Source organism: Stegostoma tigrinum, chromosome 15, assembly GCF_030684315.1.
Source record: "Stegostoma tigrinum isolate sSteTig4 chromosome 15, sSteTig4.hap1, whole genome shotgun sequence".
In the NCBI taxonomy this organism is placed as follows: domain Eukaryota; kingdom Metazoa; phylum Chordata; class Chondrichthyes; order Orectolobiformes; family Stegostomatidae; genus Stegostoma; species Stegostoma tigrinum.
The window spans coordinates 50,492,528-50,520,401 of record NC_081368.1 but is presented as its reverse complement, the minus strand read 5'-3'; the positions used below and the strand labels follow the sequence as shown (position 1 = coordinate 50,520,401).

General features: G+C 42.7%; 1 protein-coding gene across 4 annotated transcripts in view; it reads right to left on the bottom strand.

Moving 5' to 3' along the window:
* The window catches only part of phka1a (phosphorylase kinase, alpha 1a (muscle)), a 110,732-nt gene that overhangs the window by 3,822 nt on the left and 79,036 nt on the right, over positions 1–27,874 (bottom strand). For 3 of the 4 annotated variants that reach the window (XM_048544440.2, XM_048544442.2, XM_048544444.2), the window contains 6 exons: positions 21,617–21,718; positions 15,776–15,882; positions 11,584–11,625; positions 7,564–7,611; positions 4,698–4,871; positions 4,531–4,584 (listed from right to left, as the gene is read on the bottom strand). In XM_048544440.2, coding sequence (XP_048400397.1) covers positions 4,531–4,584; positions 4,698–4,871; positions 7,564–7,611; positions 11,584–11,625; positions 15,776–15,882; positions 21,617–21,718 — 527 coding nt within the window. The remainder of the gene's footprint in view (positions 1–4,530; positions 4,585–4,697; positions 4,872–7,563; positions 7,612–11,583; positions 11,626–15,775; positions 15,883–21,616; positions 21,719–27,874) is intronic. The other variant, XM_048544441.2, reaches the window with a different exon arrangement.

Genomic DNA, 27,874 nt, shown 5'->3' with positions numbered 1-27,874 from the left:
AACTGAGAACCAAGCTGAATGCTGCAGAAAATATTATCAAGCTATGCAACTATGCAAGGGAAATGCTATACAACACTGGACTTTTGTCGAAGTGAAAATGTACATTCCTTCCTAAACGTGTTGCACCATTTACGGCTGGCTAATTTTCTTGTTGGTTTCAGAGTGAGGATTCAGACAAGATCTGGAGAACCAGAGTCAATTTTGGCAACTTTTTTTTTCCCCTCAAATCATTGCCACATGCTAGGCTGTCCACTATTGTGCATTGACCTAAGCTGTGTAGCAAGATTCCTCCAATCTCCAATGTTATCAGTTATCATGAATTTTCTAGATGCTGCAAAATGATTTGAAAATTTGTGAAAACTTAACAATTTTGAGTTTGATAAAAGAAAGAATAGCAGATGCTGGCGATCTATGCATAAAAATAACCTTGAGCTCCCAGGTAGTAGCCACTTAAACATATTACTGTGTTCCCACACTAACATTTCTGTCGTGGCCCTGCTGCAGCATTCCAGACAGCCTCAACTCAAGGTCAAAGAACAACAAAATAAAAGCCAAAAGAACTGCTTATGTTGTAAATCAGAAACAAATTGTTGGAAAAGCTCAGCAGGTCTAGTAGCATCTGAAGAAGGGTCACCAGACCTGAAACTTTAACTCAGATGTCTCTTTTCAGATGTTGCCAGACCTGCTGAGCTTTTACAGTAATTCATGTTTTCGTCTCAAAGAACACATCTCATTTTCCATTTGGGAACTCTGCAAGATTCAACATCAAGTCCATTAACTTTAAAGCCTGAACATGTCCTTCCATGTTTTTTAACCCATTCCACACTCTGGTCTTGTCATGACATGGGCTGCTTTCAGCAAAGCCAAAGCATTCTCACCAACTCTTAGTCCTTTATCACCTGTTTTGTGCTGGCTTACTGTCGATAATCTGTCTGCCTGTCCCTTTCACATCTCCCTCTCTTTGGAGTATGTCCCCACCTATCCACTCATCTTTCCCTACACCCCCACCTTCCCCCTACTCCACATCGCAAACCCAATCTTCACCATACTTCGTAATTCTTTCCTAGCTGATAACGCTTATAGAGATGACCCCACCCTGGGGAAAAGACCCTGTATATTCACCCTATCCATGCCCCTCATGATTTTTATAAACCTCTATAAAGGTCACCCCTCAGCCTCCGAAATGCCAGGGAAAATAGTCCCAGCCTATTCAGCCTCTCCCTACAACCTCAACATGACCTCCCAACTCCTATATTCAATGTAATGACCAATAAAGCCAAGCATACCAAACGCCTGCTTCCTATCTACCTGCGACTCCACTTTGAAGGAACTATGACCGTGCACTCCAAAGTCTCTGTTCAATAAGACTGCCCAGGACCTTACCATTAAGTGTGTTAGTTTTGTCCTGATTTGCTTTTCCAAATGGTAAACTCCATCTGCCACTTCTCGGCCCACTGGCCCATCTGATCAAGATCCCATTGTACTCTGAGGTAATTTTCTTCACTGTCCACTATATTTCTAATTTTCATGTCATATGCAAACTTACTAACGATGCCTCCTATCTTCACATCCAAATCATTTACATTAAAGACAAAAAGCAGGGGACCCAGCAGTGATCCATGTGGCACAACAGTGGTCACGGGCCTCCAGTCTGAAAAGCAACCCACTAATCACCACCCTCTGTCTTCTACCTTCAAGCCAGTTTTGTATCCAAATAACTAGTTCTCTCTGTATTCCATGTGATCTACCCTTGCTAACCAGTCTACCATGTGGAACCCTGTTGAACACCTTACTGAATTCCATATAGATCACATCCACTGCTCTGCCCGCATCAATCCTCTTCGTTACTTTTTCAAAAAACCCTATCAAGTTAGAGAGACACGATTTCCCCACACACAAAGCCATGTTGGCTATCCCTAATCAGTCCTTGCCTTTCCAAATATATGTAAACCCTGTCCCTCAGGATTCCCTCCAACAACTTGCTCACCAGTCTATAGTCCCCTGGCTTTTCCTTACCACCTTTTGTAAATATGGCACCACATTAGCCAACCTCCAGTCTTCTAGCATCTCACCTATGGCTATCCATGACACAAATATCTCAGCAAAGAGCCCAGAAATCACTTCCCTAGCTTCCCACAGGGTTCTAGGGTACATCTGTTCAGGACCTATGGATTTATTTATCTTTGTGTATTTTAAGCCATCCAGCACCACCACCTCTTTAATACGGACACTTCTCCAGATGTCGCTATTTATTTCCCCTCATTCTCTGTCTTCCATATCCTTCTCCACAGTAAACACTGAAGTAAAATACTTATTTAGTATCTCCCTCATCTGCTGTTGTTCCACACCAAGGGGGCCTTGCTGATTTTTAAGGGGCCCTATTTTCTCCCTGGTTACCCTCTTGTCCTTAACGTATTTGTAGAATCCCTTTGGATTCTCCTTAACCTTATTTACCAAAGTTAGCTCATGTCCCTTTTTCCCCTTCTAAATATACTCCTAGTGCCTTTATACTCTTCTAGGGATTCACTTGATCTCTGCTGTCCATACTTGACATATGCTTTTTTTTTCTTGAACAAACCTCAATTTCTCTAGTGATCCAGCATTCCCTGCAACCACCAGCCTTGCCCTTCACCCTAACAGGAACATACTGTCTATGGACCCTCCTTACATCATTTTTGAAGGATTCCCATTTTCCAGCCATCCCTTTACCCGCGAACATCTGCAACAACCCCTACTCCCCCAATCAACTCGTCTATTCCTTCTTCAAACCATTAGAGGGGGATTGGTGGGAATGCAGCACGCCACAGTGAGGTGGCAGCCTTCATATGATATGTTGATAATGTGCAGACACAAGGGACAGAACAGCCACATTCAATGGTGGGCTATTTTATACTTGATCAATGAATGGATTTGACCACAGCAATGACCCATTTGTAAGCATAAACAGTTTGGATATTTTGGCCAAAAGTTAGGGATTGACGTATCTAAAAACTTTTTTGAAAAATTAATCTATTTTTGGCCAAAAGCTAGGGGTCATTTTCTACACAAGCTCAACCATTACTTTAAAGTATACACGTATATAAAGGTAATCATTTCAGTACCATATCCACTCTTGAATGTAAATTCCATATTCACTACAATTTGAGCAGTCTCAACACAATTTACTTTAAGATGGTCATTCTTGGACCACTAACAATTTAAACTGAATCAGTGGTAGACTTTATTCAATTTAAAGGACAGCTGACTTTTTCCATTCTAGTATTGCAAGTTTCAGACAAATGAAGTCTCAGAGTTCACTTTCAGTTTATGATATCAACAGCCCGTTTATCTGACTACATTTAAAGATAACACCATATCCCTACTTAATTACGTTGGAATAGATAACATGTTCAGTCTAAGCCGAGACAGGTCCAGGAGATGAATCCTGGTGGTAGGTCCCCGGCCGGAGGCCAACATGAGGAGGCAGGCAGGCCTCGAGTTCTGAAGCTGGCAGGTATGGACTCAGGTGAAAAGGACTGTAATTTTGTGTACTTCTCAGAGAAACTTTTATTCTTATTCTACACGTTGAGTAATTTGAACACTTTTCAAAACTTTATTTTCCTATGCTAGACTAATTTGCTGTTACTCTTTCAAATCTGTAATGAACACTTACGAATCTGTACCTAAGCATCCTGTCCCTGAGATGGCACCAAAACAGTGACATTACAAACTTTTCACTGCACTCATTTCAGTGCACATGACAATAAGGGTATTTCATTCTATTCTATGTTTATTTGGATCATGAGTAAAATACAAAACCACAGCACAAAACTGCCCATATTGAGAAATATTGATGGCATTAAGCTATCATGAAATTGAATGGAAGCTCAAAGAGCAATATCTCAACTTCTGATTTGACACATCATTCTTCTCAATTTAATGCAGAGTTCGACAATTTTAAATCGCAACCATAACTTTCTTTTCCTGACAGTAACTATTGGTAATGCCCAGAAATTGCCATTTATCATGTCTACACACCTATCTTTTCTTGCCCCTTTACAATCTTGAATCATCATTGCTTCTATCATTTAATCTCTCCCATCTTACATCTTATCACAGATATTCCCATTTGTTCTTTTCTCCCCTCTTTTCCGTGACTCTTAAAACCTGTAATTAATTTTAAATTAATTTTGCTTTTTTACGTGCAAATGGTAAGCAGTGACTGGGGTTTCACTTGTGCTCCTATATAGGGACATCGGCACTACCTGAATAGTATAAAGCCAACGTTTATGGATGTCTGTAAGGATTGGATTAAAACAGCTTTACATTCCAAACGTTTTCCAAAGCTGACGAAAATTCATCAACCGAAATGATAACTTGCATCTCTCTCTACAGTTGATAAGTTTTTTTTGGCATGTTTGGATAGTATTGGAAGGGTAATGCAAGTTATGAATGTGATGCAGTAGTGAGACTTTTTTGAAGCATAGAACTAGAATAGATCATTGAGACAAACTAACTATTGAAGGCGAATACAAAACAGATGTGATTTACCTCTTCTGTTGTAGTTGATAGGAGAACATTACCTTCAAAAGCCAATCCTCGACACTGCATATAACAGATCCATTATGACAGATTTTCTCTTTTCAAAATTGATTTTAGAAAACAAAATTTTCAAAAAAAAAAAGGAGCTTGACTGAAGCACTGATAAGTACACTGACCTTCTGTAAAATTTTCCAGACTCGCTGATAAAAACCAACAGGGACTCTGTTGAGTGCTCCATCAATGCGCCTTCGCCGCAGCCATTGTCCAAAGCGTGCATCAATGAAATCACTGTCCTCCAACGGAACACTGGCAAAAGTCTCAGGCACACTGGAGAATTCCTTACTTGTCAGCTGTAATTTACAGAGAATTTTGTAATGTGCTTACAATGAATGTTCCAGTGTATATTAAAGTAAAGCGATTTAAACTGCTCAGTGCTTCAGCTTCCATCATCACACACACATTAGACTGCTCACAGTAATCAGAAGCCAAAGGCAGACAGAACCAAAATTATGACTCAGCCAAAATTATGACATAACCATCATCCTATGATAATTAAAAGTATTCATAGAAATGGCAAGTTTAATTATGCATTGCAAAGAGTATTTTAATCTGCTAAGTCATATGAATATTTTATGCATTTATAAAAATGAAATGGTTACCAAAATACTTCCCATCTTACACCATGATAAAGTTCATGATATTTGTCAATCCCTATGAATGAGCATATCAAAACAGTCTGTGGAGCACTGCATGCTACTGGTGAAAAGTAACCTCGAAATTGAGTCTTCATTATTTGTCGATGAAAACATTTATTGTGCATTTATATACTTAGCTGGCATTGTTCAATTTTCTAGAAGCAGTCTTTGTTTTTGTACTTTCATGATCTCTTTCCACTGTAAAATTTTGTAAATTAGTTTATATGGATGAAAAAGAACAAACATAAAAAGCACTTTCTTTAAAACTCCCTGACCACAGAACATCCCTGGGAAGGGTTAGGTTTGGTTCGGAAGGAAACAGGCTGTAAAAAGTGTCATTTATAACATTGACTTAAAATGGCCACAGGTATTACCCCGTCACCCAGAGTTTGGTCAGCGGAGATTCACACAGATGATCCCTGGAACGGTAGGTTTAACATATGATGAACGGCTAAAGATCCTGGGATTGTACTCATTAGAGTTTAGAAGGTTGAGGGGAGATCTAATAGAAACTTACAAGATAATGTATGGTTTAGAAGGGGTGGACGCTCGGAAGTTGTTTCCGTTAGGCGGGGAGACTGGGACCCGTAGGCACGTTCTTAAAATTAGAGGGGTAAATTTAAAACTGAAATGAGACGACATTTCTTCAGCCAGAGAGTGGTGGGTTTGTGGAATTCATTGCCACGGAGTGCAGTGGAGGCCGGGACATTGGATGCCTTCAAGGCAGAGTTCGACAAATTCTTGATCTCAGAAGGAATCAAGGGCTATGGGGAGAGTGCAGGGAAGTGGTGTTGAAATGCCCATCAGCCATGATTTAAATGGCGGAGTGGACTTGATGGGCTGAATGGCCTTACTTCCACTCCTATGTCTTATGGTCTTAAGTTTCATGAAACTAATGTGGATTAGAAAATAGATGCCCTGAGCTGAAAGTAACAATTTTCCTAAAAGGGAAACAAAAACCAGTTCTCCCCAGAGGCATGAAAAGTTTTCCATTTCCTATCTGACTTGCATCTTCATGAAAATCATTTAGCAGGTGAAACCATCACCTACATCCAGCCTGAATATTGAACTCAGCAGGTAAGAGATAGAAGTTGTTATTTCAAGAAGGACTCTCTTCAGAAAACCAGAAATTTGAAACGAAGAATGCAATCATGAGCACAAGCTGAGAATTCTCTCTCTGACCATCAAAAACAAGGTCCCCAGTTCCCACAAAAACAACAGGGAGAGGCATCCAGGAGCTGAGAACATTAAATATAAACAATAGCATAATAATTAGTGATGCCCATAAAAAAGGCAACCAACCATTGCCCCTCCACTTTATTGGAGTGTGTGCATGTCTGTCTGTCTCTGTTTGTGCGCATGCGCACGCCTGTCTATGTGTGTGATGATTTCCATGTTGGTTGCATTATTTACCTGTATTTGAACAGAGAAAAGTATAGCTGTGTGCTAAAATGTACTTTAACTTTTATTGCAACCAACACAGGGGTTGAAAAGATTCACCCCTCCTTTACCTGGTTGTAACAGTCATGAGGTCCACTTATTGTAGCAGAATTAAGATTTGCTTTGTACATACTATATCTTGTACTTTATGCCAGTAGTGCTGCCTGCACATTGAGATAATGGGATCTTGTGTTGATATACAATGTCCCCAGGGCTGCTTGCTCCTTAGCTTTAAGTAAGGATTTTCAACACGTTATATACTTATTTACATTTGTATATAGTAGGTTCTCAAATACAGCTCGAGTGCAGAGTCTAAAATCTCTTTTCACATGCTCACTTTAGACTGATGTCTTGTGTCTTACTGATGTCTGATTCAGTTACATTATTATTATTTACATGAATCTCATCATATCACAGAAACCATCTAAAATTACTTTGCACAGAAACATTTACAAGCAGCAGACCATGCTCAATTGTCAGTGTGAATTTCCACCTCAGCTCCTACAATGCTTTTTAATACTCTTTTTGATTTGAGGTAAGGCATGCAGACATCAAAAACTAGACAGTTAATACACAATGATAATGGGAACTGCAGATGCTGGAGAATCCAAGATAATAAAATGTGAGGCTGGATGAACACAGCAGGCCCAGCAGCATCTCAGGAGCACAAAAGCTGACAGTTCGGGCCTAGACCCTTCATCAGATGAAGGGTCTAGGCCTGAACCGTCAGCTTTTGTGCTCCTGAGATGCTGCTGGGCCTGCTGTGTTCATCCAGCCTCACATTTTATTATCTTAGTTAATACACAATGGTCCTGACCCAGATTGAAAAGACGCAATTGAGTGACAAATTAATTACCAAAAGTATTAATAAACATTATACAATAGTGTTAATGTTAATAGTAATTACCTCTTGCATTTCACCAATCATCATTTCAGATGTCATCTGGGATCCTGTCTACAAGGATGAGAAACAACACATGTTAAAGAACCAATAGAATATGTAAAATAATTTTGCTGTTTTCTGGCCTGTCAAAGCAAATTGAAAAGTTAGTGACTTTAAATGTTCAAGATATGAAAATTAAGAGGAAAGTGGTCAGTTTTTTTTGTGATTTCATGCAAAAAGCAAAATTAAAATCCATGGTTAAAAATGTCATTAGAACAGAAATATCTATAAACCTGCAAGTGAGTAGATTCCTGTTTAGGATTATATCAGGCCTCATTCGAAACACTGATTTATTTTTCTTTATGCTGAACAATCTTTACTGCATAGTGATTATTTTGTATTTATTTCTGATTTCAACTCTTCTTTTTGGCTCTGCATGGCAACAGTTTAATCAGAAGATCAAGTTATGAATTGAAGTTCTGTTAGAATAATTTATTGCGTTTACCAAAAAAGGAAAATAATTAGCTTGCATTCATATAGCATCTTTTGCATCGTCAGGGTATTCCAAAACACTTCATAACTAATAATGTACTTTTGAAGTATGGTCATCGCTGTAATGCAGGTAAATATAGTCACCAAACTTTATGCACAAAATTCCATAAATAACAATAAGATAAATGAGAGTGGGCTTGGATTTTAGGACACAATGGGGACAAGCACAGAGCTAGGAGCATGTGGTAATGTACATCATTGACCAGCACCATCCTGCCTCTTGATTATTTTCAAAAAGGCAGGATTGGCAGGAAATGCAGTAATAGGGTCAACCTCGTGAAAGTATTACGTAGCCAATTAAGCGGCCTCAAAGGCCTCTTAAAATTTCATTATCAGTATTGATTCGTGAGGAGGTACCAGCATTCCAGGATGGTGGAGAGAGCTTCATAAGCTATCTAGGTTCAACTGCAGTCAGAGGCCACTGTGTGAGAGAAAGGGTGTGCGTGTGCATGTGTGTGAGAGAGCATGAGAGAGAGTGCGTGAGAGAGTGTTTTTTTTAAATTAACAGGCTGAGGGTGTCGCTGACTAGGCCAGCATTTATTGGTCCATAAGACCATAAGACATAGGAGTGGAAGTAAGGCCATTCGGCCTATCAAGTCCACTCCGCCACTTAAATCATGGCTGATGGGCATTTCAACACCACTTCCCTGCACTCTCCCTGTAGCCCTTGATTCCTTCTGAGATCAAGAATTTGTCAATCTCTGCCTTGAAGGCATCCAACGTCCCGGCCTCCACTGCACTCTGCGGCAATGAATTCCACAAGCCCACCACTCTCTGGCTGAAGAAATGTCATCTCATTTCAGTTTTAAATTTACCCCCTCTAATTTTAAGGCTGTGCCTATGGGTCCTAGTCTCCCCGCCTAACGGAAACAACTTCCGAGCGTCCACCCCTTCTAAACCATACATTATCTTGTAAGTTTCTATTAGATCTCCCCTCAACCTTCTAAACTCTAATGAGTACAGTCCCAGGATCCTTAGCCATTTATCAGACGTTAAACCTACCATCCCAGGATCATCCGTGTGAATCTCCGCTGGACATGCTCCAGGGCTAGTTTGTCCTTCCTGAGGTGTGGGGCCCAAAATTGGACACAGTATTCCAAATGGGGCCTAACAAGAGCCTTATAAAGCCTCAGAAGCACATTGCTGCTTTTATATTCCAACCCTCTTGAGATAAACGACAACATTACATTTGCTGGTCATTCCTAATTGCCCACAGGGCAATTCAGAATAAACCATATTGCTCTGGGTGCGGAGTCACATGTAGGCCAGACCAGGTAAGGATGCCAGTTTCCTTCCTTAAAGGACATTCGGGAACTAGATGGGTTTTCCCAACAATAGACAATGGATTCATGGTCATCATTAGTTTCATAATTCCAGATACTTTATTGAATTCAAATTCCACCATTTGCCTTGGCAGGATTTGAATTTGGGTCCCTAGAATGTTATCTAGGTATCTGGATTACCAGTCTAGCAATAAAACCAATAGACCATTGCCTCCCCTCCACTTGTAGTGCTCATCCAAGGTTGAGAGGTTTCCAGAATTTGAACCTAGGTCCCCAGAACATTATCTGTGTCTCTGGATTAACAGTCCAGTGGTAGTACCACTGGGCCGTCACCTCCCCTGTGGGTATGTGCGCGCACAAGAGGGGGGTTGGGGAGACAGTGCTTGAGAGAGGGAGACAGCGTGCGTGAGAGAGAGAATGTGCATGTGTCTGTGTGTGTCTGTTTGTCGGGGGAAGAGAGATTCCACTGTTAAGGGCTCTCTCACCTATCTGATAAAGATGCTACTACTTCTTCCATGCATCTGCTATTGGCCGTCCTACTTCATAAGACCATTCTCTAACCAAAATTTGCCAATTTAGGGTCAGGTGCTGCCAGTGATTGTCCAACTGCTTGGACCTGAGCCCTATTTGATTGTGATATTGGGATCCTGAAGCCAGCAAAGTTCTGTCCCAATTTGCGTTGCTGGTTGAGAGGTACATATTGGCCTGAATATCAACCTCCCTCATTGTGATCCTTCAAGCAGTCTTTTACATCTATTGGAAATGGAAGAAACAAAAACAGAGAAAATAGTAGGAGTAGGCCACTCAGCTATTCAAACCTGCTCAACTATTCATTATGATCATGGTTGATCAATGCAATCTCTCTTCTATTCGTCCTGCAATCCCAGGAATCAGTCTGGTAAGTTTTTGCTGCACTTCCTCTATAGCAAGAGCACCCTTCTTCAGATAAGGAGACCAAAACCGCACACAGTAGTCCGGGTGTGGTCTCACCAAGGTCCTGTAAAATTCCAGCAAAGACCTCCATGCTCCTGTACTTGAATTCTCTCATTAGGAAAGCTAACATAGTATTTACCTTCTAGACTGCCTGCTACACCTGCATGCTTACCTTAGTGATTGGTGTACAAGGACATTTGGCTCTCAAAGTACATTCCCCTTCTCTCAATTTACAGCCATTCAGGTAATTATTGCTGTCTTGTTTTTGATAACCTCATCATTTTACCAATCCACAAGTACCATGCATTTGCCCTCTCACTTAGTTGTCCAAATCATGCTGAAGTATCTCTGCATCAGAGATTATCCTCATGCCCAGCAGTCTCATTTGAAAATGTGGAGAAATTATACCTAAATCATCCATACACATAGTGAATAGTTGGGGTTCTAGCTCAGAGTCCTAGAGTACCCCCAGTAGTCAATGCCTGCCATTCATGAAAAGACCTATTTATCCCTACTTATTGTTTCCTGTCTGCCAACCAGTTTTATAATCAATTTCAATGCACTATCCCAAATCCCAAGCATTTTAACTTTACACATTAATCTATCAGAGCAAACTTTGTCAAAAGACTTCTGAAAGTACTAAAAACCACATCCACTGGCTTCCCTCAATAACTCCAGTAGTTATATCCTCAAAGAATTCTAGTAGATTTTTTGAGCATGATTTCTTTCGTAAATCCATATTAGTTGTTCTGAGGAAGGGTCACTGGACCTAAAGTGTTAACTCTGATTTCTCTCCCCAGATGCTGCCTGACCTGCTGAGCTTTTCCCGCAATTTCTGTTTTTGTTTTTGGCTCTGTCCTATCCTGTCACTTTTTCACAAGTGCTTCCAAAATATGAAAGAGTTTAAGAATGGATGGAGAAATTTAGGGAAAGCATGAAGGAAAGTTATTTTGTTGCACTCCGATGAACAAGTTGGTGATACTTACGGTGAAAAATTCTGTTAAATAGGAGGGAGAAGGATTAAATATAGGATGCGTGCAATAGATAAAAGTGCAACCAAATCATTGCATGCAACAATTACATGTCTTGTAACAGAGAACACTGTACTTGTGATGCACTACTGTCTTAATTAAAAATTTTAAACTGACAGTTAAGTTGCATCTTCAAAGCAATGCACAGTGTTTAATGCTCTGTGGAGAAGTAGTTAGATGTTGAGGCAGGTAAAAAAAAAAGTTTAAAGTTGTGGAAGCTATAGTTCCAGCTACAAATATGTCACCTCCTTATTCGTTACACCAGCAGAAAATCTACGTGAATCCATCTACAAATAGGAAAAAAAAACCAGATATTTAGTGACATGAAATTTACACATTGAGTGAGAGACTTTCAAGGTGCAATATTTATAAAATGGCAGACTCATTGCTATGTCAATTCTACTGCTACCAAACTGCCAAAACATTTACACATAATGTGTTTCCCACATCAACTCATGACATTTTTACTCTTTCCTCAAATAAATAAGGATATAGCACATCATATTATCGTCCTGTGATATAAATCACTGTCATCCTGTGAATAACCTTGAATCTTCCAGGTAGAAATCAAATGCTAGGTGCTGTCAAGGGAAGTAAAATTAAAGTCAATCATAATCAATAACCAAAACTGTGCTTCCAATGCACAACAAGTTCTGTTGGGATATTGCTTAGATCTATTGGACAAAAATTAAATTGTGATTTAATAACAGAACCAATAAATGAATGGTAACCATGAATGATTTTACATTAATACCCCACCCCTTGGAATAATGCATGTACTAAAATTCAGGGTTTTTAAAGAAGAAAATTTCCCCAATTTCATCTATCACCCAAGATTGTGACCCAGATCGTAAATCAAACAGCACTGATGGGTCTAGGCCCGAAACGTCAGCTTTTGTGCTCCTGAGATGCTGCTTGGCCTGCTGTGTTCATCCAGCTTCACACTTTTGTTATCTAGCACTCTCCACTCATTGTGTTTACCAGCTATTCACACGCTTTGAACAGCTTCAGTAGACCAAGTTACAGCAGTTAGAAATTCATTTCATCTTCAGGAAACCTGGGAGCTGAGTGAAACTTTAACTTTAAGGAATGGGTCGGTTTGCGAGGTGATAAGTTGATTAAAGAAACAAATTGGCACTACACTGGAAAGCCATTTTCAACCTATGAACTTTTATATTTAACTGCATGTTCAGTTGTACGCAAGAAACCCACTTGGGAAAGGCATATTGCCAAATTAAACATGTTAGAAAGTGATTAACAGATTTTTTTTTAAATTGCAATTTTCAAATATAAGCGTGGTTGAACGGATTTCTCAACTTTGCTGCAACTTGTCATTGAATTCTAGGAACAGCATAGCGGCAACTAAAAGGGCTGAACAAATAACAGACAAAAAATCCTGTAAGTCACGAAATCTCACATCTTAGTTCTTTGAGAAGGTGACCAAACAGGTAGAGGAGAGTAAACCGGTTGATGTGGTGTATATGGATTTCAGCAAGGCGTTCGACAAGGTTCTCCACAATAGGCTATTGTACAAAATCCGGAGGAATGGAATTGTGGGAGATATAGCAGTTTGGATCGGAAATCGGCTCGCTGAAAGAAGACAGAGGGTGGTAGTCGATGGGAAATGTTCATCCTGGAGACCAGTTACTAGTGGTGTACCGCAAGGGTCGGTGTTGGGTCCACTGCTGTTTGTCATTTTTATAAATGACCTGGATGAGGGCGTAGAAGGTTAGTAAATTTGCAGACGATACTAAGGTCGGTGGAGTTGTGGATAGTGACGAAGGATTCTGTAGGTTGCAGAGAGGCATAGATAAGCTGCAGAGCTGGGCTGAGAGGTGGCAAATGGAGTTTAATGCAGACAAGTGTGAGGTGATGCAGTTTGGTAGGAGTAACCGGAAGGCAAAGTACAGGGCTAATGGTAAGATTCTTAGCAGTGTAGATGAGCAGAGAGATCTCGGTGTCCATGTACACAAATCCTTGAAAGTTGCCACCCAGGTTGACAGGGCTGTTAAGAAGGCGTACAGTGTTTTAGCTTTTATTAATAGAGGAATCGAGTTCCGGAACCAAGAGGTTATGGTGAAGCTGTACAAAACTCTGGTGCGGCTGCACTTGGAGTATTGTGTACAGTTCTGGTCACCGCATTATAAGAAGGATGTGGAAGCTTTGGAAAGGGTGCAGAGGAGATTTACTAGGATGTTGCCTGGTATGGAGGGAAGGTCTTACGAGAAAAGGCTGAGGGACTTGAGGCTGTTTTCATTACAGCGAAGAAGGTTGAGAGGTGACCTAATTGAAACATATAAAATAATCAGAGGGTTAGATAGGGTGGATAGGGACAGCCTTTTCCTAGGATGGTGACGGCGAGCACGAGGGGGCATAGCTTTAAATTGAGGGGTGAAAGATATAGGACAGATGTCAGAGGTAGTTTCTTTACTCAGAGAGTAGTAAGGGAATGGAACGCTTTGCCTGCAATGGTAGTAGATTCGCCAACTTTAGGTACGTTTAAGTCGTCATTGGACAAGCATATGGACGTACATGGAATAGTGTAGGTTAGATGGGCTTGAGATCGGTATGACAGGTCGGCACAACATCGAGGGCCGAAGGGCCTGTACCGTGCTGTAATGTTCTATGTTCTATGTTCTTCCATCCATGCTGAGTGAAAGTCTTTTGCTCACAACACCTGTGAGTTCACTTTCACTCCTGAGGAGGTGATATCTATTGCTTGAGGAGATTTTCACCACACGTTCTCTAAGTTGGAGGTTTGTCCATTTGATTTCCACTTTACATTTGTCACATACAACATTACATTCAGGCCCCTTCCAGGGACACACAATAGATGTGCAGAAATTCACGGTCAGACCCCCCACAAATGCATCACGCAGGTGACAAATGTCATGTTTGCCAGGGCAGTTAATTTCAAACTCTTTCACAATGATGATGCAAGCCAGCATGAAACAATGCTCAGGTTCAAGGCACTTACTCATTTCTACAGCTGAAGGACAACATTGAATGCACACACCAACAATCAAGTTACTCCAAGATCACCTAGAAATGTTTATCAACCATAGAGGTTTCCACCATGTCAAGGTCATGACTCTGTCCTGTCTGAAACCACAAAAAAGAAGAATGCTGGTGCAAGATTTCGAGGGAGTATGATATGTATTTTTCCAATCAAACCCTCCATGAACTCTTCACACTCAGAATGCAGTTACTGGCTAGCTGCTTGAAAACGAAGACCATCTACCTAAAAGATGGCTGATGACACTTATGCACCTAAATAATGAGGCCCAGAAGCACAACAGTTAAAGACAGCTACAAGTATATCAAATAATTGGGATGTAGAAGATGTACTTGGTGGATCTAGAGACATCCTTCAATATACAACAGCCATGCTCCCAAGAACAAGGACTGCTGCCTTTAACACAAAATAGTGCAGGAGTGCCAGAGGCTCCTCATTCGACTTGCCTTCCTGTGACAAAATCTACACGCTGTCAGCTCTTGAAAACCTATTATTGGTCATCTGTGTAACATTTTTTTGTGAGCTGCCATTTCCAAAATCTAGCAAATATCTTTTAGGAGGGAGAAGATATATAGTATAATATCTCCTCAGAGCAGGGGAAAGATATTATATAAATATTACACCAACAGTCGAAAACAATGCTCTCTAGGATGGCACCCTAATGGCTCATCTGGTAGCCACACGCTGATTACACTATATTATCCACCTTTCCCCACAAGCCAACCCAATCTTGCAGTCCACAACCACCAATTACCCAGCTTTCAATCCTTTCTCACCAATCATCACAAACGGGTGAGGATGACGATTTTTTTTTACGATAACTCAATATCATATAGAAAATTAACATTGTGCAGTAATAAATCTTTGTTCTTTCTTGTCCAAACAACTTCACTGGATATTTAACAGGCATATATTTTAATGCAGAGTCTCTCTGAAAAATACTGGCCTGGTGAAGCTTGTAAATGGCTACAGGAACTTTCAGATGCGACTTCTAACTTCACATGTGTGGAAGTTGTATGATACCACTCGACTTCTCCACAACAAACAGGATGCACTGATAGTTGTTAGCACAAAATCTGGGCAAATGATTCATGCTAAAGATAACTCCAAAGGTTTTGCCTCATCTCTGGAGCCACATAGTACCCATTTTTCAGTGTAACTGGCAAAAAAAAAATCACATATGCTTGGCACAAACAAGTAATAGGAGCAGAAACTACACCAAGCACCCTTGTGAATTTTTAAACCTCCCTGCCCAGAAGGGCCAATACAGTGCATCCCAACTGCAAATGGTAAATTAAACAACCAGGGTGAATCTTATCTGTTTGACAACAGAAAATTAACATCTTTATCTTTTAACAGCATTTAGAAATGCTTATGTATACATATATGCAATATGTACATTGGATAAATGAGCTGCTCACCTGCTTCATTTCAACCTTCAACTTGCTAATTCCAGCTCTTTCACTTTTTGTAGCCCCTGTGTGATCTACGTCATGAATGGAAATGTGTTTCCAAGTAGAATGATCAACTATAGATAGTCAAATGAGATGGTCACAGTTAAAACAGCGATATAAATTGCACATATTAGATTAACAGTTGCATCTAAAAATAGGTTACAACTCAACTTCAAACTGAATTATAGGGAATAAGACAAGGCTTTAAAAAATTATACTGGTATCCCTAAAGTCCAGGACTGCAGAGGTTCAACAGGGCAGCTCACTGACATCTTTTCCAGGACAATTAGGAACGGGCAATAAATCATGGCCTTGCCAGAGACACTCATATCCTTTCAATGAATTTGAAAAAGTCTCAGAGGCATGAAGGTGAAATATAAACAAAATAAATAGCTATTCACATTAATGGATTTCATTCTTAAGATATTTCAAATAACACAAGACAACAGACTGCTGAACGGTAGAGTATGAGTTGATGTGCGAAGTTACTCCTCATGACAAAATGACTAATAGACATTGAGACAGTTTAAATTGCCCTAAAGTTATCACTGCACTAATATAGACATTTAATTGTTCATTTTAAATTGGGTAACAATTCCTTATACAATCCAAGGCAAATATTACCCAAATACAGTAGGCAAATCCTACTACTGGAACTTAAACATTCGTAATTAGTCGTACCGCAGCATTTAATCTTTCAAGGCAAAAATGAACAAAAAATTTCCAGTTCATCCTTAAATATAACCTAGTTAAACCATCTTCCTGACCTCTCCAACCTTCAAAAGTTTTCATTTTCTTGATGTTTTCTTCACTTCATTATCCAGATGAAGCAGATGAGTAACCTTAAAGGTGCCTGCTAGTTTATAAACACCAACTCATGTTATTATGCAGACTAATATTTATACATATTTTAAATTTCATTTAAGTTTGATTTATAGGTTAGTCATATATGGGTTTTTGTGTCTGAAGAGTTTAAAGATGAACTTGTAGGTATTTATATAACTATGCTGATTTCTTTAAAACAGTTTGAGACAGTTAACTTTCAGACCCAGTGGGTTTTGTGGGCACATGAGGAGGGTTTACAGCCATGCCAGGTTTAAAAAAAACTGTGCATCAGGTTTCTGTCAGAATATTATGGAGTGTTTTAAGCTTCAGGAAAATGACCATACCTTGGAAAAAAAATGTATTTTTGCTTTTCTATTTAAAGCAGTTCAGATGTTCTTGGATGAAGTTGGATGTAATAAGCAGCTCTCCCAAAAGAAGACAGTAAAAACTGATTACCTAGAGGAAGAGGTTTGGTGATATTCCCTGAGCAGAAGTATTTGGCTAAAACCCTGATGAAAGCATTTGAAACTGAGAATATTTAAACTCAAATGTACGAAAGCTCCAGTAAAAAGCTAGCTGATTTTCCAGTCTGGAAGATTAACGTCACAGTTAACTTGAACCCATCAAGTTGTTATAACTAGCTTTTTCTCTGGTGTGGGTACAATAAGGATTCTTTTGTGTACTGTTAAGGTGTGTTTAAGATCTGTAAAGGAGTGTTCTAGAATTTTTTTCATTCATTCAAGGGATTATGGGTGTCACTGGTTAGACCAGCATTTATTGCCCGTCGAGCAGTTGAGAGTCAACCACATTGCTGAGAGTCTGGAGTCACATGTAGGCTAAGCCAGGTAAATGATAGCAGTTGCCTTCCCTAGCAGATATTAGCAAAAGACTACAATGGTTTCATGGTCATCATTAGCTTTTTAATACCAGATTTTTATTGAATTCAAATTCCACCATCTGCCATGGCAGAAGTTGAACCTGGATTCCCAGAACATTTCCTGGGTCTCTAAATTAATAGTCCAGCAATAATACCACTAGCTATTGCCTCTGCTTTAATTAGTGAGATTTATTTCTACTATGCATTTACAAGTCCCTAAAGATGTATTTTATGTATAGCGTTTGGTCTATTCGATTTTATCTTAATTTCTTTTGGTTAATAAACTTCTGTGCTATTGTTAAAATCAAATCCACAACATTGCATGGCTATGTTTCAGTGAGAGATTACCTTGTTAAAACCAAAACAAAATATGATCTATTAAGCTAGATTTCAGTCTGGGATCAGACTTGTCCAGTAAGAGCATCAACTGAGCGGGTTACAAATTTCATGCATAACATAAGAAAAAAGAAATCACAAGATGATCATGCAGCCCGAAATTGAACTTAAATCATCTACCAAAGCACAAAAAAAACTACCCAACTTTGGAAATTTGTTTTAACAGAACTACGTTCTCAATTACATACAAAATATGTGGACACTGACAAGCTTTTCATATTGCAATATATTTCTGAAAGGAAGACACTTGCTTCCTGCAACACAACCCCTTAAAGCTCTTATTCATATGCGCCAATAAGCTGTATATAATGGTGTTGATTGATTTCCATCTATTTCCATCTCGTATCTCAGCTTCCAGTTTACATATTTGTAAATACACATAGTCAGCAACTATTGTTGCCATGATCAGACTTTGTACAGCTTTTATCTCCCTGTAGATTCTATTATTTACCTGCTTTGCGATCATTATATGAGGCATTCAAGGAATAAAATCAATGCATGATATCCATCTTTGCTCACAGACTTTCTAATGAATGGACACCTTTCCTTGCCTTTGATGTACGCTTTCATTGATCACTGTTAAACCATTTGATTTGAGAAGAGTTATGACAAGCAAATGAAAGCTGTTTGAGCTTGTTTGGGATGGCTGTATCGGACCACCGTAATTCAAATTCCTGTCAGAGCACAGCCAGCAGACTTTTTCTAGTCATAGTCAAGACAGAGGGAAAAGCTTTAGAAGTCCATGTTCAAATTTGCCTTAGGCTTATTTCCCCATCAATGACCTCTTCTATTTACAAGCACAGAATATTATTTCAGAGACGCAGGTTGTTGCAAGGCTATTTGTCCTATGACATCACTATTCCATTTTTACTCCCAAAAGTGGTGTGAGATCTTCCGCTTTCACGGATGGTGAGCTTGGAAGCAGGAAAGGTGAGGTGGCATAACTGAATCTCAGACTCTAGAATTAATTCTAAGCAGGAAAACACTTGGTTAATATTCCCACACCACTGCTAATTGATGCTTGTAAATTACCAATTAATGACTACTTGAGGGCCTCATCCCACTGCTGGTGTGGCCAGCTTATCACCTCTAGGGAGGGTCCTTCAATTGGGGCACTTAACAGCTGGTTGAGAGACTGGACCGCAGGAAAGCAAGGTGGTGATGGGGACAAAAGTTATGAAACCACGGAGACACCCTGTGCTCTTTGTGCCATTACCTCTGCAGCTCTCTCCTGGTCAACCTCACCACATCACTTAGCTGTGGCCCAGTTCATTCCTCTTCGATTGATTGATTTATTGTCACATGTACCAAAAGACAGCAAAAAGCTTTGTTTACAAGCGGCACAGACAGATCATAGTAAGCAAAGCACGTACAGATCAAAAAGACTTACAGGTTACATCAGACACGGCATGCATTAGGCAAGATCTATGTTAGCAAAATCAGCATTATTTGAGACTAGACAGTCTATTCATCGGTCTGATAATGGTCGGGAAGAAGCTGTCCCTGAACCTGCTCATGCACACGTTCAGGCTTCCGTATCTTCTGCCTGATGGAAGAGGTTGTAGGAGGTCATTACCGGGGTGTGATGGGTCTTTGATGTTGGAAGCCTTTTCACAGCAGTTTAAATGGAGTCAATGGATGGAAGGTTGGCTTCCATGTTGGTCTGGGCTGTGCACACCACCTTCCATAGTTTCTTACAGTCCTCGGCAGAGCAGCTGCCAAATCAGGTCATTACGTACCCAAGCAGCATGCTTTCAGTGGTGCATCTGCAGAAGTTGGCAAGGGACCTTATGGACATGCCAAATTCCTGAGCTGTCCAAGGAAGAAGAGGCATTGTTCTGCCTTCTTGAATGTCGCATCCTCATGGGAATTCCAGGACAGGTCACCGGGTATCGTCACTCCAAGGAACTTGATGCTCTTCATCCTTTCAACCTCAGTTCTGTCGATGTAGATGGCGGCGTGTTCTCCTCCTTTCTTTCTGAAGTGAACAACCAGTTCTTTATTTTTGCCAACGTTGAGAGACTGATTGTTTTCACTCCACCATGTCACCTCGCCCTCTATCTCCCTTCTGCAGTTTGACTCGTAGTTGTTAGATACCCATCCCGCTACGGTGGTGTTGTCAGTGAACTTGCAGTTGGCATTCATTCAGTTTTGGCAACACGGTCGAAGGTGAAAAGGGAGTAGAGCAGGGGGGCTGAAAACACATCCTTTAGGGGAGGTGGGGAGCTCCAGCATTGAGTGTTATTGTGGAGGAGGTGCAGTTGCCTATCCTCAATGATTGCAGACTGTAGGTCAGAAAGTCATGGATCCAATTGCAGACAGCGAAGCTGAGACCAAGATCACAGAGATTTGAAATCACTCTGGAGGGGATAATGGTGTTGAAAGTGGAGCTTTAGTCAGTGAACAGGAGGCTGACATAGGGGTCTTTGATGCCCAGATGTTTCAGGGATGAGTGCAGGGTTTGGGATATGGCATCCTCTGTGGATCTGTTATGTCAGTAGACAAACTGTAGATGATGGAGGCAGGTCGGCAGATTGGAGTTGATGTGGGCCATGAACAGCTTCTCAAAGCACTTAATGATTACTGAAGACAGAGCCATTAGGTGGTAGTCATTAAGGCATGCTGCATGTGTATTCTTAGGTACAGGGATGATGGTGGTCTTCTTGAAGTAGGTGAGCACTTTGGCTTGGAGGATGGACAGGATGAAGTTGTCAGTGAACACCTCTGCCAATTGGTCCACACAGGATCTGAGTGTTTGGCTGGGGACACGGTCCGGGCCCATCACATTACTTGGGAAGACCGATCTGACGTCTGAAGCAGTGACTTCAGTAGGACTTTTTCTGACCAGCCATTGCTTTCCCAGAGCACAAGCTGTCAGCTCGATTGGCTGAAACGCTCACACCATACTTCAACATTGGCTTGTGATTGAAAGGCCTTCCTGAAAAGAGGTAACGTGGATCCCTCATTGGTTCTCTAGCTGACACACGAAGTGACTAAAACTTGAATAAGATTCTGCCATTGTCTCTCCAGCCACGTCCACATTTTCACCCTTTTACTACAGGACTGAATTCACTAAAGGATTCTCCGTCATTGAACTCCTGATTGTTAACTGAAACAGTGAATACAATATAGCTATTCTGAAGTAACCTATTTACATAGACAGAATCTAAACCCTTAATAATTCTGAAGACCTCAACATATTCCCTAGAAATCAGAACATCTCCTTAATAAAAAGTTCCATCTGTCTCCAAGACTGGAAAGATAATTAAACTTGTTAGGAAACAACTGGCCCCTCTCTGAAACTGTTCCAGAGCCTTACACTGAAGGGATCAAAACCAGCTGCTAACTCAATATAGGATCTCATCAAGACTTTACAAAGCCAAGGCTTATATTTTTACTTTTATACTTTATAATGTCCTTACCAATTAAACATTTCACATATGTTTGATCTTGGACACTGGCAAACACAAGGTATCTGAAATTTTGACACTTAACCAAATCAAACTTACATTTTTTTTTCCCTGAACAGCTGAATTAATGTTCAAAATGATGAAAAAGTCAAATTATGTCATAAAACATTTTAAAAACATACTTTTCACTAAGAGATGACATTCCAATGCATTAAATCATACTTTTATCTGTATAATTCATCAGTAATATAACCATGTCCACATTTTTGTAAAAGATTAAATAAAATTTTAGAACACAACCATTTTTCTTGACTTTAAATTCCTTTCCACTCAGAATATGGTGCAGAAGTGTCTTCAAATGAGAAGGCCTCATCGAAATTAAATATTCAGTTGCTTCTTCGCCTATAGAAAGTTTTAAAAAATTATGGCAAAGATTATTACAGTTAAAAATATCAAACATTACACCACAAGTCACTGAACATTATGTAGTGCCTTTAGTGTACGAGTTATACTAAATTTGATGATGTAATTCTTGTCACATCATAAAAACATGTGCACAGGCATCAGAGAGGATGCAAAAACACCAAAGATTGACTTTTTGTATAGAAAAATTCAAGATACGAGAAACCACTCAAGAAGCTGAAACTCTACATCTGGAAAATGGAAGGTTTTAGATGCGAGCTGTCAAAAACTGGAGGGCAGGATTTTGTCTCAGGTCAGGATCCTGGCTGTTCCAAGCAAATGGAGGTCATCACATTCTTGAACTATGTGGAGAACAGTTTTTTGGAAGTAGTTTTACCTAATTGGTAAATCAACAGCCAGAGGATGGGTTTGTCAACCAATTAAGGACAGTGATTGGGCTTTCACAGTTGAGATACAAGGGCCCCTGGCGGCACAGTGGTAGTATCCCCATTCCTCAACTGGGAGGCCCGGGTTCAAATACCACCTGCTCCAGAGGTGGGTAATAACAACTCTTGATTGATTAGCAAAACTGGTCAAAATGAAGACAATTAGAAGTCCCCTGACATTAAAGGGAATGAAATTTATTCAGAAAGGGAAAGAGTGTGCTTCCATGTTGCAAGCATTATTTCTTCAACGTTTTAAATTTTCAATTAAAATTCAACTCATTGTCAGGGAGTGCAGACAGATCCAAGCTTCTGACATTGCAAGCAGCTTGTCTGTACAGGAGAGGTGAAGAAATACGGAGGAGGAGTGATAGTGATTTGGGATTCATGAGTTAGGGAGACACGCAAACATTTCTGTGACTGTCAATATGAATCCAGTATGGTATATTGTCTTCCTGGTGCCATTGTTAAGGATGTCAGAGTGGATGAAGGACATTGTTCTGCACGAGGGTGAATGGCCAGAGGCTGTGGTCTACGTTGGTCCCAATGTTTGGGCATGAAGAGGAATGAGGTCCTGCATTCAGAATTTAGGGAGCTAGGTAGAAAGTTAGTAAGTACGCTGGCAAAATGTAGTGATCTCCAATTACTCCTAATACCGCACACAGGTGAGCACAGAAATTGGAGGGAGTCAATGATTGCTTGGCTGGAAAGATCGTGCAGAAGGAAGCGCTTTATACCCCTTGGGCACTGGGACTGGCTCTGGGGAAGATGGCACCTGTACAAGCCAGGTGGGTTGCACCTGAATGAAGCCAGGACAGAGTTTCTTATGAGGCATTTTGTTAGTGTTGTTGTGGGGGGGGGGCCTTTAAATTGATTTGGCAGGCATACGGGAATCAAGGGAAAATAGCAGAGGAGAATATCAGGATTCACAAAACACGTATACACAGCTGGCACTAGCGTAGAAAATAACAATTTAATAGTGAAGCTAGTGTAAAGGAGAAAGAAAAGAAGTCCAAAACAATGTTATTGCATGTATTTAATGCATGGAGTGGAGCGAATACGTTGAGCATCATCAAATTTATTTCCACATAGACATTTGACATTTTGGTGATGATACAGAACTGATTCAAGGAAAGGAAAGATGATATCAAATATTCCTGAGTATAAATTATACAGGACAGTCAGAAAAGGAAATGAAAGAAAAGGAAAGGAGGTGGGATAGCAGTATTGGTTAATGAGCACATTGCAGTGGAGAAAGACAATGTCTTCAAAAGGGTTGAAGGAAGAAACAATTTAATGAGAGCTAGGGAATAAAAAGGGTATTATTAAATTGATCTGTATAGTCTATTGATAGCCAACAAGTGGAAAGAATGTAGAGGAACAAACCTTCAGAGAAATTATAGAGAAAGCCAACACGCAAGAGTAGTTACAATGAGAAAGTTCAGTTACCAAAACTGAGGCTTGGATACAGGTTGTGTAAGGGGAAGCAAGGGGCATCTGTTCCTGGACTATGTTCAGGAGCTTTTCTACAGCATTAAGTGTCAAGGCCAACAAGGATGCATTGTTGGAGCTGGTTCTTGGAAATAAAATGGGCCAATTTGATCAAGTGCCAGTGGTGGAGCATTTAGGAAACAGTGATCATGAAATCGTGAGGATCACAATAGTGGCGAAGACTGTAATGGAACAATCCAGAGTACAAAAATAGTTGGAAAGCTGACTTCAAATGGTGCAAGAACAGAACTAGACAGGAGGCTGGCAGGGTTGACAAGACCATGTTATGCTATTTTCTGGATGGGAGTTTGCTCGCTGAGCTGGAAGGTTAGTTTGCAGATGTTTCATCACGATTCTAGGTAACATCGGTGAGCCTCCGATGAAGCGCTGGTGTTATGTCCCGGTTTCTATTTATACGTTTAGGTTTCCTTGGGTTGGTGATGTCATTTCCTGTGTTGATGATGTCATTTCCTGTTCTTTTTCTCAGAGGATGGTAGATTGATTTGGAGCCAATGTGTTTGTTGATGGAGATCCGGTTGGAATGCCATGCTTCCAGGAGTTCTCGTGCGTGTCTCTGTTTGGCTTGTCCTAGGATGGATGTCTTGTCCCAATCAAAGTGGTGTCCTTCATCATCTGTATGTAAGGATACAAGTGATAGTGGGTCATGTCGTTTTGTGGCTAGTTGATGTTCATGTATCCTGGTGGCTAGCTTTCTGCCAGTTTGTCCAAGGTAGTGTTTGTCACAGTTCTTGCAAGGTATTTTGTAGATGACGTTCGTTTTGCTCACTGTTGATGTTACCTAGAATGGTGACGAAACATCTGGGAACAAACCTTCAAGCTCAGTGAACCAGCTTACATCTGGAACAAAATAAAGAACCACTCTCTTGTGGACTGAGAGGAGGAGAGTGCTGTCTGGGAGGTGAAAGGAGGACGTCGGGTTGGCTGTGCACCCTTGTGACCAGTGGATCTTAATGCTGGCTTCGGCCTAACGCTGGTTCAGGGGAGCAGCCAACCTGCAACGATGGCTGCAGCAAGTGCTCGTGCCCCAGGTCAGGGGGTCTGGAACACCATCCGTGTTTCCGTGAAGAAGGTGGATGAAGGTGCACCTGTGGACTGCACCTTCTTCGTGAAGAGGGTCCTGTTGGACTGTTGTGGGTTCACTGCTGCGGACATTTACTGCCTGCAGGATTTCCCCGGAGGAGGTTTTTACGAAGTGACCTTCAGGAGTGCCAAGCTTTGCGAGCGCTTCCTGGAGGTTTTCAAGGAGAAAGGAGGCGAGGGCCCCCTCTCTGTATTGACCGCTGTCCCGCTGTTTGTGATGCCAGCGCAGAGGAGCCGTATGGTGACTGTACACATGTACAACCCGCATGTGCCAGCAGTGGATGCCCTGACCTTCCTCGGAAGGTATGTGAAGGGGACCTAACTGACATCGTGGACCCCTTTCGCATCTGGACGAGTAACAGGCAGGTCAAGGTGACGCTGAGGATGGGCACGGACGGGAATGTCGTACACCCACCGACCAGCTTCGCGATCGGCGGGAGCAAGGGCTACCTGACCTATGCAGGGCAACCTAAAGTCTGCCATGCCTGTGGTAGGTCAGGTCACGTGGCGGCCGACTGCAAAGCCACCATCTGCAGGAACTGCAGGGAGGAGGGACACCTTGCAAAGGATTGCCCACAAGAGGAAAAGCTGCAACCTTTGCGGGGAAGCAGGCCACCTCTATAGGGCATGCCTGCAGCGGGGGACCACCTACGCCCAGGTCGCCGGCAGGGGCAATGCAGGGCCAGTGCCCCCGGAGGAGAGGAAGGCACCAGGGCCCAGCAAGGACCCCACTAATGAGCAGGAGAGCCAGGCCGCGCAGGAGGGCCCAGCCCCGCAGGATGGGCCCGAGGCCAGCAAAGCGCCCCTGCAGGCTCCGCTCCCCCCCGACAACCCGGAGTCGATGGAGGCGGCAACAGGCGACCCAGGGGAGTGGACAACAGTCCGGAAAGCGAGGAGGAAGGTGCGTCGACGGGCCCAGGAACTGCAACCATCAGGCGGGAAGAGGCAGCTACAGGGGGGCTATAACAGCAGCTCTGACGAGGGGGATTCGGAGAGGGCCCACCCGACGCAGAAGTTAAAGATCTCGAGGGAGAAGGAAAGCAGCACCCCGCTTCCAGGTGACGGAAGGCGTCCTGAGGCTCCCTCCGACACCCAGTCAAGTGCCGCTGGGGCACTGGAGGGCCCCCCGGAACTTCCAGGTGGGAAGGAGGAAACAGCGCGTCCCCAGCCTGACCCTCCTGCCTCCGCACCCCTGCAGAAGGCAGCACGGATGGTTTCCTGAGCCCGGAGAGCGTCCAGCAGTTAGCCCGGGCAATGGGCATGAAGGGACAGATGGAGGGGCTGGACCTTGGACTTGGGGAGGGTACTGCGGTCACTGCCCACAATGCGGGTACGAGTTGCGAGCATTAATGTGCGCAGTGTCAAGTCCACCGCAAGATGTGTATCCACGTTGGCCTACCTGACCACCATCGAGGCAAACTTCCTGTTTCTGAAGGAGTGCGGGATACCGCACCTCGGCAGGTACGGGAAATGGTCCGGCACCTGGACCTGTGGGCCTTCGATCTGGTCGGGGGGTAAACGACTGTCGCTCCTCGGGCCTGGCTATTCTGCTGCGGGGGCGCTACTTCACCATCTCTCAAGTTCAGGGGGTGGGGGGCGCGGCGGCGGCGGGGGCGGGGCGGGGGCGGGGTGCCTCCTAGTGGCTGATGTCACCGACAGGAACGCTCCCCTGAGGCTGATCAACGTGTACGCCCCAGCGGTACGGAGTGAGTGGTTGGCCGTCCTGCAGCGGCTTCCATCCCTGCTGGCTACGTCCAGGCCGGTCATCCTAGGCGGAGACTTCAACTGCATCAGATGCAGATGGAAGATCTGGCGTGGGGACAGCGGGTGGGGGGAGTCAACTGGACATCACGTCCAGATTCCTGATGGGCAAGGTGAAGGACACCAAGCTGCTCGATGTCTTCAGCACCCCTGCAGACGGAGCGCAGCGGAGGTATACCTGGTCGCGGCCAGACGGGTCTATCCGCTCAAGGATAGACTTCCTGTTTGTGTCACGGGCGTTCTCGGTCAGGTCCACCGGTGTCGAGCCAGTGTTCTTCTCTGACCACTGCCTCCTGCTGGCCGACTGTCACTTACAGGACGACCAGCCGGCCGGCAAGGGGACGTGGAAGCTCAGCACGACTCTGTTGACCCCAGAGAACGTCGAGGAGCTTAAGAGGGAGTACGCTGGTTGGAGAACCGTGAAACCCCTCTTTGAGTCTCCAGGCGACTGGTGGGAGACGGTGAAGGAGAACATCAAGAGGTTCTTTGTCCTCAAGGGTGTTCAGAAGGCAAGAGAGAGGTGGGGAAAGCTGTCGCGACTCCAGAAAAGGGTGCAGAACCTGCTCCTTCTGCAGTTGATGGGAGTCGATGTCACGGAGGACCTGCGCGAGGTGAGGGGCCGCAAGCCTCGCTCTTCGCCCCGGAGGCCTCCCGGATAATCTTCCGGTCCAGGGTCCGCTCCGTGGAGCAGGACGAGACATGCTCGCGTTTCTTCTTTCAGAAGGTGCACAAAGAGAGCTCTGTGCTTAGCCGGCTGAAGGAGGACGATGGCTCGGTGACATCGTCTCGGCCCGACGTTTTGAGGATCAGCAGATCCTTCTATGCCAGACTGTACGACACAAAGCACATGGACAGCACGGCCTCCGAGTCGTTCCTGTCGTCTATCACAGAGGTCTTAGACGATGGCACGAGGGAGTGGCTGGACCAGCCGATATCCCTGGACGAGCTGACTAGAGCCCTCAAGTCCTTGCAGAGGAATAGGACTCCCGGAAGCAACGGCTTACCGGTCGAGCTGTATTCCGCTCTGTGGGGCCTGGTCGGCCAGGACCTGCTGGAGGTGTATGATAGTGCGCTTCGGGCAGGGGAAATGTGCAAGTCCATGAGGAAGGGCATCATTTACAAGAGGAAGGGGGAGAGGGGAGAAATTAAGAATTGGCGTCCCATTTCACTTTTGAACGTGGACTACAAAATCCTGGCCAAGGTCATAGCCAACCGGGTCAGGTCTGTCCTGGAGTCAGTGATTCACCCTGACCAAACCTGTGCTGTGCCGGGCAAGAAGATCGCTGAGAGCCTCGCGCTCATCAAGGATACGATTGCCTACGTACAGGGCAGGCGGGTGGACACCTGCCTCGTCAGCCTG